The 15308-nt window shown below is 39.4% G+C and overlaps 1 protein-coding gene across 1 annotated transcript; it reads right to left on the bottom strand.

Annotated features, from left to right (window-relative positions):
* Nucleotides 1–1556: 1556 nt before the first annotated feature.
* map2k2a (mitogen-activated protein kinase kinase 2a) lies at nucleotides 1557–14018 on the bottom strand. Its single transcript, XM_055056298.1, has 11 exons — nucleotides 13151–14018; nucleotides 12607–12817; nucleotides 11219–11365; nucleotides 10108–10185; nucleotides 9636–9687; nucleotides 5349–5473; nucleotides 4555–4768; nucleotides 4399–4463; nucleotides 4251–4312; nucleotides 3486–3531; nucleotides 1557–3399 (listed from the first exon to the last, which is right to left on the bottom strand). Exons 1-11 carry the CDS (start codon nucleotides 13237–13239, stop codon nucleotides 3289–3291), a joined length of 1200 nt encoding a protein of 399 aa, XP_054912273.1. The 5' UTR covers nucleotides 13240–14018; the 3' UTR covers nucleotides 1557–3288.
* Nucleotides 14019–15308: the final 1290 nt, after the last annotated feature.

Raw genomic sequence — 15308 nt, 5'->3', positions numbered from 1 at the left:
ATTTTTTTGCCTTATTTTCATCTTTTACTAAAGTCAAAGGTGATGTAATGGAAAGACAACGAGTGTTATGTAGTTCTGATGAGACAGTGGTCACGTTAGGCCTGATCACTGTATGACTGGGATTGGGAACCCTCAGGGAACACTTATTTCCTAACAAGGCTCATTTTCACAGCTCAGGATTTCAGCACTGGGTCTGGAGGACATCTGTTTGCCCAAATCAGAGAACACACCAGATCGAGAGAAAGACAAACGCGGGCTCATTTTCGTAGCTATTAACGACGCCATCATTAATGCTGACTTCATTGGATTCCCCTTGAGTAAACGTGGCCTTGTCGGTGATTTCCAGGTTTCGTCAAGTGTCCCTAGGTGAGGTGCTAAGTTTCTCTGCAGCTTCTTTTATTTATGTAGTTCACCATCGTTAAATACCCGAACCAGAAGCCGGACGAAGCCTCTTAAACGACCGGTGCCAATTTAAGTTTGGGACGGCCATTCGAAAGCTCATTGAATGTGGGAATGCAGTTGTGCTTATACCAAATAAATAAATGAATAAATAAATAAATAAAATGAAATTAAATTCTGGGAAAGAAAAAGGGAACACTTACCGTTTCAAAAACCAGCCCCATTTTCACCCTGCACGCTTGTTATGTCTCCCAAATTAACCAGAAGCTTTTTTTTTTTTTTTTTTTTTTTGTCAGTGAGCGGGAACATTCTGTCGCTGCGGTTCCGCGCTGATGGTCGGAGGTTAAGTGCGCTCACATACCTACTGGCTGTCCAGACATGCTATATTTTCTCTCTCCCTCTCTCTCTTGGTTTGGTAGACTTTCAGTCGAGTCTTTGAAGCTCAAACGTCCAGAGTTAGTTAACTCAGCTCGACTCTCCTGTTGCCAGGGCCGTAGCGCAGATTTACAAAGACTCGGGCAAGCCTGAACAAGACACCAAAAAAAAAAAAAAAAAAAAAAACAAACAAACAGATCCAAATAATTAATGTTAGGGCTTCATAATGAGCCCCAACTCACACTTATTAGTCTTAGCCATCATGCTCACAATACCACAGATTTCAGACTATATATATACGATCAAATAAACTGGAACACAAATAGCCACATTTATCTCCACTGCAGCAAAAATTATTTTTCAAATAACCTTCAAAATATTTGTAGTAAGGCTTTAACTTAACCATAATTAAGTCCGCATCTTAATATCGAATTTTCATCTTTAGGCTTATTCTTGTTGAGTTGGTTCTTTTGTTTTTATTTTTGCCATCAATGCCTTAAATGATCATAATTCAGAATTTGTTTCAAAGTTAATGTTTTATTTTTATATTCTTAAAAGATAATACAGCCAATTTGTATTTTACAACTTTTCTTTTTAGTTGTTTATTTCCATTTCTGGTGTCTTATTTTGAATGTTTACTTAGTTTTACATTTTATTCTAATTGATTCGTAATATTCACAGTACATTATGGGCTAACAAAGCAACACCATCATGATCCTGAAGCCACCACAACAAACACATTTTATAATGCTCAATTCTTTCCCTAAAGAGAAGCATATGCATTTACATTCACAAATAAGTTTTATTTCAATTTTTTTTATACATTATAACCATTTCCAACACATTTTATATTATAATAAAATGACTCTTCTTGTCATTTACATAAAATCAAAAATTTGTATATTAAGACTGCAAAATAGTACTCATGTAATTTTTGTTTATAGCTTTGTACACATACAGGTGAATATGCATCCATTTACTTTTAAAGAATGCACATTTCAGAGGGCAGGGCAGAAGGGTAGAAAGGGCAGCCATAAGCAAAGAGAGAATACAAGAGCTCTAGCAAGACAGCGGGCTAGCAGGTAACACCACCAAGTGACCGAAATTGACCTGGGTGAAAATCTCCAGTCAGACCCCTTGTACCTTTTGACAGATCTCACGATACATTGCGAGGCTGTGTTCTTGTCGCTTATAAACCAAAGTTGCAAGAAAAAAAAGGGTGTATTTAAGTAGCATTTTAACCCAAGTCTTTTCCACAAGCAAGCCTTTAAACAAGTCTTGTCCCAAGTTGAAACTTGCAGCGTCACATGTAGCAGTACGTTGGAAAATTAATCAAACACACTTTGGGTAGAAAGTATTCAATAAAGAGGAAAAAAAGAAAACAAAAACGGTCATTCATTGCAATTGAAAACTTGCGCCATCATAGCAGAAACTGAGGCTTGATTAAAAACGTCAGCTCATCCCTGTCATGATCTTAAGTACACAAAGTCATTAGAAATTTGAGCCTTGCTATATCAACTCACGAAAACGCCTTTGTCCTAATTTTTGTAATGTCTAGATAGACATCCTGGCAAATACCAAGCTTCTGGAGGACATACCTCATCCCTTGTGAGACATGCAAGAGAAGTAAAAGAAATATGAATGGTGACAAAAAGAGTATAAAAAAACTCCACACTGTTGGAGTGTCAATTATTGAAAGAAAATTAGATTACCAAATTACACTGATTTGGTGCTCACAAATTTAAAGACAACCAGCAAAAGAAATAGTCATGAGTACCCTCTTTGGTTTGGGAAAGTGTTCACAGAATGATCCTTTAAAAGATTGCTTGCATGCCAAAAAAGTGAAAATGACTCCCATGGGTGCCCGTTTTGCTTGCAATGCACTCTTATTGATTATTAAACTGAAGGTGATTCTAAGATCTGCAAGAAACCGCTATCAACTAAATGTGAGGGGTTTGGGGGGGTTGAACCATAATTGAGGCATTTTCCCATCACTTAGCAAATATAAAGTCTGCAAGATGATTGCAGGTTACATTTCCTTTAAACTTTCAGTACAACATGTTTCCTTCTTTTACAGCAGGTTAATAAAATACAGCCCCACAAGCCACCATAGAAAAGATTAATACAGAATATTCAACAATACAAAAGAAGTTTGCCACTGGAAATTCTGATGACACTACGGCAGCCCTTCAGTGCTTTACATCCTCTGCAGCGGTGTGACAACGTGAACGGAGGCTGCTCTTGACACCACCATGGTGAAGCTGTGGTCTTACAGTACAATAATGACTCAACAGGCTCTGCTGCTGTTGACGAAATAAACAAAGGGAAGCTACAAATGTTTTACCCAAGAGAAAAGATGGACAATAAAGAAAAAAAAAAGTAAAAAAAAAAAAAAAATAGTGCCAGCATGTGTGGTGGATTGTGTACATGAATGCAGAGACCCCAGTAATGTGTCAGATCAGGGACAGACAAGGTTGTTTTTTTTCTTCTTTCTTTTGTGTGGAGGTTGCTTGATCACTCGGTGGTGCGAGTGGGAGTACTGGGCTGGTGGAGGTTCATGGTTTTGCACAACCATCCGGCAAAGTCCACTTCCTCCACTTCCGATCGCTTGATAAATGTGTGATTCTGAAAACAAAGAGAAACTTTGGTTTGCAACATTGACTTTTACCCAGAGATCAAAAAGAACAGGTTAGCAAAGATTGCGTACACACCATCAACATCTTCAGGTCTGCCCTCTCGGCTGGGTTTTTAATCAAGCTGCAGGTACAAAAAGAATGTTGACATTTATAAATGTTCTTGTTTTGGACCACAATTCTCCATAACCATTGAACCCTTTCACATTTTCCTCCCATGACAACCACAAACGTTATATTTCATTCCGATTTTAAGAAATGCACTAACAAAGTTGTACATAATTGTGAAGTTGACACTAAATGATAAGTCAGGAAACCATGATAACTGTAAGAACTGCAGAAATATGCAGGTGGACGAATCTGTTGGCAGAACAATATTTATTCATATTACACATCTACCCTTGGATGGAGCTAAATACACAATCATTCTGAAAAAAAAAAAAGTTAGTAGATGTAAATTACTCTAGACTGATAGGATTCTTCACTTTCAAACAGGATTAGTCTAGACATACAGCCGGATCCACAATGGAATGACTTAGGTCAACTTGTGTGTGTAATGTGGAATGGTTTAGGTCAACTGCGCTTGTCTGTTAAAACAACCAAGTCAAATTCAAGACATAAATCTACTTGACCTCAAAATTGAAGTTTCTGGCTATAATGTGACAAAATATTAATAATTTTAAGGGGCACAACAACTTTTACAAGGCACCACATCGCCAGACTATCTACGTAATGCAACATTTTCAGTCACCATGTGGAAAAATTTAATTAGAAACGAATGACAATTTTCCACCCAAACACAAGTGTCCAAATAAATAGTACTCCTCATTCTCTGGCGCTCACCATTTTGTCACGAAGTCCTGGAAGTCACTGCTGAAGACACCCTGTGGTAGCTTAGGCGGTGGCTGTGGAAAAAAAATCATCATCAGAAGAACAGCTGAAAAAAAATAAAAATAATATAGCGGCTAAATCGATCAGTTATTTTTCAGACCTCATTCACAATGTAGTCCAACAGCTCAAAGATGGCCATGGCAGGTCTACTGTCCATCCCATGTCCTGTGGAGGAAACAAAAATAATGATTATGACCTCTTGGGATTTGTGTAAAATCACAAGGAGAACTTTAGTTTAAAATGTTTGATTTCATACCGCTCACAGGCCTGCCCGGGGGTCTCGGTCTAGCCATGTTGGAACGAGGCTCTCCCTCTGCCCCGTCCATAATGGAGCGTCCAAAGATGGCTTCCAGTTCCCTGGCGTCTGGTGGGGGTATAGGGTAGCGGCCGATCGCCAGCTCCACCAGGGACAGGCCCATACTCCACACGTCAGACTGAACCGAGTAGTGGGTGCCCTGCAGTCTCTCCGGCTGTTGAGAAACGCACAACTACGTCAGAGGGACCAGGTACAGCCAAGATGCCAGGGGAATGCAACAGGGTTGGGCAAGGGGCTGGGGAGAGGCAGGAAGCAGAGGAGAAGAGAGGGGAAGGGGGAGTATGAGGGGATAGCGAGGCAAGAATGGGTGGGGTGTGATTTGGAAAAGAAGACAAAGAGAGAGGGTTTGGCAGGAAGGGAAAAACAGTTTTACAATGTTCGAGTTGGACGGGTGTCCAAACTCAGGTGTGTGACGAAAGTGACAGCCAAAGGCCAACGACCTGTACCATCCATGATGCTGCTCAGGAACAATTTTGTGCTTGGAAACTCCAAGTCCACTGGGACGCTTGACCCCAGGCATCTCAGACTGAGGGGGTAGGAGGACAAGAAAGAGCAAGCACTCGCTCGAGCTCTTTCCTAGGCACAGCCCTCGTGTCTTGGCAAGGGGGGAGTGAGGGGAAGGCAGAGGGCGGGTCTGGCTGAGCAAGAGCCGTGAGAGAGGAATGGAGAGGGAAAGTGGGGATAGGGCCAGAGGAAAAAAGGGGTGGGGGCGCAGGCGTGCAGAGCTGACTCACCGACATGTAGGAGCGCGTTCCAACAAAGGAGTTGGCCATGGAATCTATGAGCTGGCCGCTCACACCAAAGTCACACAGCTTGATCTCCCCACGGGAGTTGACCAGGATGTTGGAGGGCTTCACGTCTGCGGCAGAAGGGACAGACAAACAAACACATCTACATTACATATTCAGGGTTGCGACGAGTGCTGCGCACAATACACCAAAGAAGCAAAGTTACACAAATACGGATTACTGCTTTGTTGTCATATTATAGAACACCTTAAAGCTTTTAGACAGTTTTTTTTTTTTTTTCCAAAGTACATCGAGTGCCTCGCAAAAGTTTTTATACCCCTTGGCTCCTCCCCCCTACTTTACTGAGGTTTTGGGTGATAGAGAAGCACAAAGTACAACATACTTGTCAAGTAGAAGGAAAATTACATTCTGCTTTCAACATTTTCTAAAAGCAAAATCTACTCATCTGCTCGGATACCCAGAAGTAAAGTTTCTGTAAACAATATTACCCTTAAAAAAAAAAAAAAGGAGGGGGAGGGGGTGCTGGGGGGCTGGTTGAGACCAATGCACCACACTGAAGCCTTTTGTCATTCACTCTTTGGTAGAAAGAGAAACAAGAAAAAACAAATCGTGGAAATAAATTGAAATGATCACTCGTTTTAAATTTTGTGATCAACTGATTTATTGCCACAGGCTTACTGCATATAAATTAAACCGTGACTGGATGTTTAAATGAACAAATTTGGCAAGGAGAGCAGAAATCAAGAATTTCTGCTAAAGGCCTAAAGTAACTCCAGAAGAGCTACGGAGATCAACGGCTCGGTTCAAGGAAATTGTTTACAGGAACACTAATAGTCTTGCATTCCATAAATCTGTAAGTGTAGCATCATTGAGTCAAATGTATAAGAAGTGTTTAAAGTTCGCTACAAGCCATGTAAGGAACACAGACGAAAGAAACAGGGCAAAAGCCTCAGTCGCTGGATGCAACATCTGCAGCTGTAACTGTAGTCAACAGCGGACCTACAATGTTTTGACTCAGGTCAGAGATGAAATTTAAGGACCATTGACACACATTTCCTTCCACTTCACAATTAGACACTACTTTGTGTTGGTCTATCACCTGATGCCAAATAAAACGTATTAAAAGCTTTTTGGTTTTCTTATGCAAGAAGTGGAAAGGTTCATGGAAAGGAGTAGCTGTACATGAGCACACTGGTATTGTGCATAAGCAGTGGTTTCTGATGGAGAGAAAACAGAACAAGTGAAAATTCTCGACACACCCACACAAAGCAGGTTGGCCAGTTGAGCGGCAGATGGCTCAACCTTCACACCAAATGTCACACAAGCCCTGTTAAAAGTCTACACTGAAATACAGCCTGCAAAATAATGGTGCCTTTTAGTAGAGGGCACGGGACATGTGAGCAACGACTGAGAGAGAGGTGGCATGAAGAAGCAGGAGAACGATGGAGGGAGACAGGCAGGGAGGGTCAACAGGGCGCGTCTGCTCTCTAATCACATCCGAGAGGCTGTAATTACCGCCTGAGCTCACAGACAACTCCATCCTGGAGTACCACCGACCCTGAAGTCAGAGGAAAAACTTCACTGCAGTCAAAATGTGCATCTTGGCATTAACTCACAATAGGACAGCCGTGATTTCTCACTGGGGCAACGTGGAAGCAGCCCTGGTTTTGCACCATAAATCTAAATCTATCACAAACTGCTCACATTCCCAGATAAGACAATGTGGTGGGAGTAATAAGCGTCTCGGAAACATTTAAGCGGGGTGTAAACACTTTTCCTCGTCTGAATCTGGGTCTTTGTCACCAGCAATGAGAGTTAAAAGCCTGGACATCAGATTTCTGAACAAAATCTGACTTAAATAATTAAGAGAGCGCTAGTTGTGATAGATTTTGTCAAAAAATTTAAGTAGGGCTGAGTGTTACGAGGGAATGACACCGACCACAGGAACAGGGGGAAAAATGGGTGACAAAATGTGTTCAGGAATCACAGCAAATGATTAAAAAGAAGTGGCTTGGGTAAAGACCTAAAACAAGCAGAAACAACAGCAAAAAAAAAAGCAGATGAGATTTCTTTTGTTTTCCCAATTTGTGTGAAGTCTTGCTACATTTGAGTTGTCGGTCACAGCTTGGAGCCGGGAAGGGCGACACCACTGCAAAAACAAAATCCTGCAAAGTATTTTTAGTCTAGTTTCTTGTGAAAAATGGATTGGTCCACTTGAAATAAGCCAAAACTTATTTTGGCTAACAAGCAGCATGATGCAGCTTGATGCATCATGCTGCAACAAGCTGCAGCACGATGCAGGAGCTTCTAAGTCAACAATTCCTTAATACTGATGAAAAAGTACTAATTACTTGTGAAATAATTTGCCAGAGGAATAAGACATTTTAACTTAAATGGGAAAAATGTCCTGTTTCTCTGGCAGATTATTTAGGTTAAACCAGTACTTTTTAATCAATATTATTGAATTATTGGGTGAAAACAAGCTCTTGCTAAAAAGTTACCTATAAGTTGGTTTTGTCTTGTTGCACTAGAAACTAGACCAAAAATACTTGGTAAGACTTTGTGTTTTTGGAGTTAAACTTGAGCGTTCAAACAGTGGGATTTGCCATTTGTTTTGCTGATCATTTTTACCAATACATGCAGTTCTCCATTTTATACATCCACACAAAACTCAGGATTGTTCGGTAAGCCTTAGTCAGAATCCCAACTTAAGAATCTCTTGTTCTTGAAAGGAAAATGGAAAAAAGGCCTCATTATCTAATAAAGGCAACTTGAGACGACAGATGGATATGAAGAGGTTTTTAAAAGCAGTGCAGAAGGTTGAATCAACACAGATGCTGAACCGTGCATTACCAGCAAACATGTAAGGAATGCATGTTTCCTACGAAGCTAAACAAGCTGGAGGAAGAGTGAAACCAGACAAGCCGGTGTATACAATTACAATGTTCCAACTGGTCCCGTCTCACATTGAGGCTCTTCCATAGAAACAAGGCCGTACCTGTTAGATCACATCTTTAACAATATGATCAACAAATGTTTACTCCGCATCCTGTGAACGTTCAGAAGCTTCAGTCGTCCAACCTGAAAACTGTGTTTAGAAGACACTGATTTTTTGAGTATTGTGGAATCTGATTTTAAAATAAATCAAAATTCTTAACACAATAGATACCCATAAGATAGTTGCCCAACCCTACTTCTTAGTGATCTGTACAGAAGTTTGCATCAGAAGCTCTTAAAGTTTTTGACATCATCTACTTATCAGGTATCAAATCTAGACTGGACATTTGATTATATTTGGGACTATTTTTTGTGGAAATAAATGGTTATAAAAACACTTTTTGCAGGGTTACTACAATTTTCAGTAGATTCATCTTTTTAGTACAATTGCATTTAAAAATTATATAAACTTATTTGGCAAGTTATCAAAGGAAAAATAATTTTGTTAACTGAACTTTGAGTGTTTTGGCTCCAGCACGAGACTCAAGTGAATTCCAGCAACTACACACCAATTCCCTCTAACAGTGTGTAGTAAATATACTTTCCCATGAAGGAGGGGGAAAAAAAAGACAGCAGTAGATGAAGTCACGAAAATGCTTTGACTTTGACCGTTTATGTTTGTAGTTTTGTCAAACAGCAACACAGCTTGACCTGTTCAGACAAAACTAGGAATGAAGCAATTTCTTAAAACAAAGACGAATAAAATGAATGAAAGAAGCAATAAAAACAGCATATTGCACAAATTTAGCAAGTTACTGAATGTAATTAAAATCTACAGAAAATCACAGAATAATTGGTCTAAAATGCAACAATTAAACTTAACACAGAGAATCCGCAGAAACCCTATTTTGTATACAAACAGCAGAGCTAAATAATTATGCTCTTCATCCCTTTAATTATTCATGTACTTACAACTGCACATAAAGCATTGCCTCCTATTTCTTGTTTAGTCGTCGCTCATTGAACTTCCTCTAACTTTTGCAATGACAAGTGTGCTGTGGTGCAACAACTTCACTTCTCAAAAACCTTGAAGCCTTGAAAGAAACTCTGACAGTGTGGATTGCGAATATTTTAAAAGTTAACCAAATCTGTGACCCAGAAAGCACCATAAGTAAATCAAGGTTGGTGTGAGACCAATGCATGCTTAGTAATTGCTGACAGTTTTCTAAATAAAGCAAAATTTGTTATTGTGAAAACAGTCTGATTGTGGCAGCCTTTAATCAGTCTTCATAATCAAATGTCATTCTGCTGTTAAACTGTAGGGTGTGTCTTTACCTCTGTGCATGATCTGATGCTTCTCTCGCAGATAAGCTAATCCCCTTAGCACCTGTAAGTAAGAGATTAAGCACTATTAAAGTACATATTTGCAACATATATATTTTTTTTTCAGAGAGAATTAAGATGTCCCGATCTTTTCCCAGATATCCGCTCAGAATCAAGTTCAAGGCTATAAAAACAAAAGTAAATTTCATTTTCAAATTTAGCTTCAAATGATTAAAAAAAAGAAAAGCACAAAAAAAAAATCTGTGAATAGGCATCTTCTACCTATTCACAGGTAGAACCCAACTTTGAGTCACATTCCACAATAATATCTAGGAACTGCAAATAGGCAGCATAAACATCCTGCAAAAGTTTTAATTCATTGCTAATGCTGAATGTTAGATGCTGAGTACTTGCAAGTTAAAAACTTAAAAGTATAATAAAGACTAATAAAAGAAAAAAAATGGACTCCAAATACAATACATACAGCTATGCTAACTTTTCCCAGGATTTCTTCAGGGATTCTTCTGGCTTCCTTAAGAACCTGGTCCAACGAGCCACCATCCTGTTGAGAAAACATTTATATTTAGACAAAACAAAAAAAATATAATAAAAATCATTTATAGACACATGCATGTAAAAACACACCTGTGTTTCCCATTAATCAAAAGAATGAACTGATTTAACAAGGAGCATGTCTAAATGACCAGACTGGTTGCAAATAGTGATTATTTTAATAATCGTTTGTTCTGCTAATTAATTGGATAAAAAAAGGCAGTCTGATGATTTTTCACTTAACCATTTTTAGTATAATATTAGAAATGCATTGCAATTCCTTTTTTAAATAAGAAAAACTATTATATCCCAAAACAGAACAATAGCATTTGATCATTTGTATCAAAGGATGCAAATGATCTGCAGCTAAAAAAATAAATACTTCTAACTGTGAGTGTATTGATCTTCCAGCAAAGATCAGGGAAGATCAAAACAGTTAATTGTTAACTGTATACTCCAGTTAACAATTATTAAATTTCTAAAATAGTTGAAGATCATTTAAATAATGGATTCATCCCAATTAATAATTGCTACCCAGGTCTGGTGCTTTTTATGTTTCAGGAAACACAGATTAGGTCACATTTAAAGCATATGCAAACTCAAACATGATTTAACTTTGACACATGATCAGCTTTCCAGAGGAACTCAAACTCGCCCTCCAGTATTTTCTCAATACACTAATCATGTTTTTCTCATAATAATTGGTCATCGTCCAAAGTTTCTAAAATGTATAACTTGACTCAACAGACGAAAGACTTAATCTTGTCTACTTTTATTCACCTCCAGTTTATTTTACATCAATTTATCAGATTATCAGAAAACCAGCAGTGGATCGATTTGTGATTGTGTGAAAACAAAATGGACAAATATTGAAACTGCATAACAGTAATTTCATTTTGTCACTGGCAAGACGACAAAATGTTACGGAACATTACACAAAGAGACCAAACTCGATATGACTTCACTTTGGCATGTTGACTGAGATAAAAGGTGTTCATTCATTCATTAAGCTCAGGAGATAACTATCAGTGAGAGTCTCTCACCATGTGCTCCATGCAGATGCTGATCTCTCCATCACTGTAAAAAGCTCCGTAGAAGCCCACAATGTAGGGAGAGTTGCACTCATGCAGCACCTGCAGCTCTCGGATGATCTGGTTTCTGATGGCGGGCTTGATTTCCAGGTGAATTAACTGGGAAGAGAGAAGTTGAAAGCTCCTGCTGATGTTGAAGCAACAACCTTGAACAGACGGAGGACATGTCGCCTTAAACTCTAACACTATGCAGATTTAATGACCCGAAAAGACACGGATCACTTCTCATACAACTGGAATGCCTTGCTGTATTAAAAACACACTACACTTTCAAGTTGCGACCTAACGGTTCTGGACTTTTTCCTTAGAAATTATAACAGCAGCTTCAGAATTTGAACCAGGGCCTCCGCAGGTTCAGATTCAACACTTATTAAAGATCATTGTGATTTAAATTTGTGGCATGCACAATTTACAGAAACAAAAGACATGCTTAATTCCACTTGTCAAATAGGTTCTATTTAACCGAAGTGAGAAAATTACAACTTTAGCAACTAAAGCCGATGTCTTATATGAAACACCTTAATAATGAAGGAGCAAGTATTTAGCTTGTTTTGATTAATAAAATCAAAGCTTGATTTTACTTTTTTATTTACTTAAATGCAAAAGGTTAATTTAACTTCTTCAAATGTTTTCTAGGTAGTTTGAATATCTGAAATAAATCAGATTTATTTATTCGAAGTGATGAACAAACAGACCTTCACATTTGTAGCGTAACCAAATGTGGTCATAGATCTTGCATGGAAAATGTGAGGATTTCAGAATTTTAAATATTAACACTTAAGATTATTGGAAAACAAAACAAAACAAAAAACTGTGAAACCCCCACAAACTTTGGTTTATCAATTTAACTTAACCTAGTTTCCAGTATTTTCTGATAATGAGGCACTGGTGGCAAGTAACCCCAACTCAGATCTTTTGCATAATTTGCAATTCATTTACTCAGAAAAATACCATTTAAGATTTACGTGATAGGCTATTCAGCTAAACAGAGTTAAATCCTAAAAGTTAATAGGAATGCTGCTGCGCAAAGTTCAGCAGATAACATTTCCAGGCTCTCATTGACCTCAGACCTATTTTTCCCTAAGGAGTGAACATTCTTTGATTCTGGTAGTAGATTTGATCCCAACATTAAAAAAATAAATAAAAAATTATCACCATGTTCGTGTCAAAGGATGCGTCACTAAACTTTACCTGATTCTTATCGAACTCGACTTGAAAACTGTTTAACCACGAAAGAATGAGGACGAAAACACAAAACTAAATAAACAGAAAAAAACAACCTCTCTGCTTCACCTGATGCAAAAAACAAAAAACAAAAAAAGAAAATCTTCAGCATTCACCTTTCGAGCCATGACCAAATGAGAAGGTTTGTGTTGGACCTTGTTGACCACTCCTCCGTTTCCTGCCCCCAACTCGCATATTGGATCAAAATCTTCATCCTTCAGCTCACCGACCTGAGCCTTCTGGGTGAGGAAGGCCTCCAGGCGTTTCCTCTGTTGTTCGTCGAGGTCCAGCTCACCCAGCTTCTTCTGTAAGGCCTCAAGGTTGGCTCTTAGTGGAGAACATGCAAGCAGGAAGGACAACAGTTCATACAGGAAGTACTACTATGGAGAAAATACATTTCTTTTACAGGGAATTGCATGGAAACTGGACTGTTTTACTCTGCCATTAAAAACTGGGAAACTCAAAACAGAAACAGGATTCCACAATTTATCCATTTTTATTTTTTATGACATAGTAACATAAATGTTGGTGGTTTTACATTGCTACCCCTGTACAAATGAACCAAGCATCAACAGATATGTAGAACAGGGTCATACAATAGAGCAGTAGGAAGCATTTGTTCGCCAGCAGTTGATTGAAACTCAACATAAATGTACTTACTCAGATGCAGCATCGATGGTGTTTGAGGTGGCCTGTCCCTCCCCAATGGGCGTAATGTTCAGTGGAACGGGTCTTCTTTTAGGAGCCATTTCTATTTTAACTAAACTAAACTCGGTAAAAAAATAAATAAAAATACAACAGAGCAACGAGGCGGCTGATCTAACCTTGCCCCTAATCAGAGATCTACCTGGGAGGGGGGAAAAGCAACAGGATTCGCTCTAAGTGGCTAGTGACTTGGCTAGTTAACGTTAGCAGAGTTAATGCACTTTTCGGAGCATGTCAGTTCGCCAAACCGACAAACCGAGTCATACCGATATGCCCTTCAAAAGTCGGCTGGTTTCCGGTCTCGTCTAAAGGTTTAAAACGCGACAGGTTTGTTTTCGTCGGCTTCTTGTCCGTAATCTACCTGCTGCTATTAGCCATTAGCCACCTAGCCTCTACTAGCTAGCACCAGTTCCAGTGAAAATCGTGCTCTGCGCCTGCGAGCTGAAATGAGCAGCAAGTCCTCCTCTCTGAGCTTCCGTCCAACCGCGGCAGGATACGGACACCCCGGGGTCTCCGCTAGCACTCCCTCGGTGTTTAAACTCAGGGGTGCGGGGCTCTGAAACGCACAGTTGTTCAACGCGCTGACCGCTGGTGCCTCAATACAGGAAGCGGCAGCAGTGAGTCGCCTGCAGCATCAGACCGCGGTGTGTTTGTGACGCCCACTGGGAGAGTCCCGCATAAATAGCGCGAACATCCTGTCAGGCAAGTTCAAAGGACACGCGAGAAAACCCCCGTGGTGGATTTGGACGGACATGCGCGGCTTTTGACACTCACCATGAATCGATTCAACAATGTACAAACCGCGTTCACTCGATTCTGTGCTTTCTCGGGCGTTTAACGAAGTGGCTTTGCGTCGGTCGCGAACGAGCCGATTCGAATCGCCGGCTCCTTTGCGTGAGCGATGAAAGTCAGTTCTTTCGTGCGAGCTCTTTTTCTAAAGAGCGACATGACTTCTCCTCACCGTTCAAATATCAAACAAAAGTTATTTAACAAAGCCTAAAGCTGTTTGGATGAACATAAAGTCTACTTCTTCATAGCTCACTAAAGGTTTCAGCGTGAACTCCCCATGCAATGCAAAAAAGGTTGAATCACAACAAAGTAAGCGATGGCCCTGTGATCAGACTTTACACAATTTAAAGGCAAAACTTAGATGGTGACATCTGGAACAACCCCAACATGTAGAATGTGCAGAAAAAGAAAACAAATGCCATGTACATAAACCGAATCGACATTTAAGCTCTTTGTTGGTTTAAATTCAGGTCAAACGCCCACACTCTTATGTTTTTTGTTTTGTTTTCTTTTTTACTGTTGGCTGTCTGTACTTCAGTCTGCTGATGGTTAAGACTTGTGCTTCTTTTTTTGGATCAGTGAAAAAGGATTAGAGTTTGTCCTTTCGCACCAAATCATTGTATCATAATTTGCCCTTATGTGTTAACGTGATGTGTTAACAGCACACATTGTGTACCTTGAGGCAAATCAGAAGGACTTTCAATTATATGCATCTTAACAATGACCTTAGTGTCTTTAACCTAGTCCAGAAGCAGGGACTGTGCAAAATTAGGTAACTCTGAGTCATCTAAAGAGTCCAAGACATGCACATACCATAGTTAAATCTCACTGCACTTAGTTATGACGAGTCGTGTTCCATTATAAATATTTACTGATTTGATATCACATAAGCTGAGTAAAAACAAAATGCTGTTTTCATCAAGGGAACAAAGTTCTTCTAAAAATATGGATAACCAGCACTAAAACAATAAGGGCATAAATAGGATGTTTCATCTATAGAGATTATAGGGCATCTGGGCCAATCAAAGAAAAGCTTTTAAACCAACCTGCTCCCTTAAACCTAGTAATTGGTTATTGCGCTCTTTGTGGCAACAACTTCCATCGTCCAATGACTGGAGATGAGCTTTTACAACACCATGGATGAATTCTTGGCCCACTCCTCTTTGTAGAGGAGTGGTTTCAAGCATTTTATTTTTGTGTGTGTTTTTTTCTGCCATTCAAATGGCTATTTGATCACTGTCCTGCTACATAACACAAACGGGCTGGAGTTTAAGGTCAGACGTTTTTAGCATCTTCTGCCAGATAACAGAATTCAAGGCTTCAT

The sequence above is a fragment of the Poeciliopsis prolifica genome, unplaced genomic scaffold (genome assembly GCF_027474105.1).
Source record: "Poeciliopsis prolifica strain line A6 unplaced genomic scaffold, Auburn_PproV2 SCAFFOLD002, whole genome shotgun sequence".
Lineage (NCBI taxonomy): Eukaryota > Metazoa > Chordata > Actinopteri > Cyprinodontiformes > Poeciliidae > Poeciliopsis > Poeciliopsis prolifica.
Note: the sequence above shows the minus strand (reverse complement) of the source record. Positions and strands in the feature narration are given on the sequence as shown.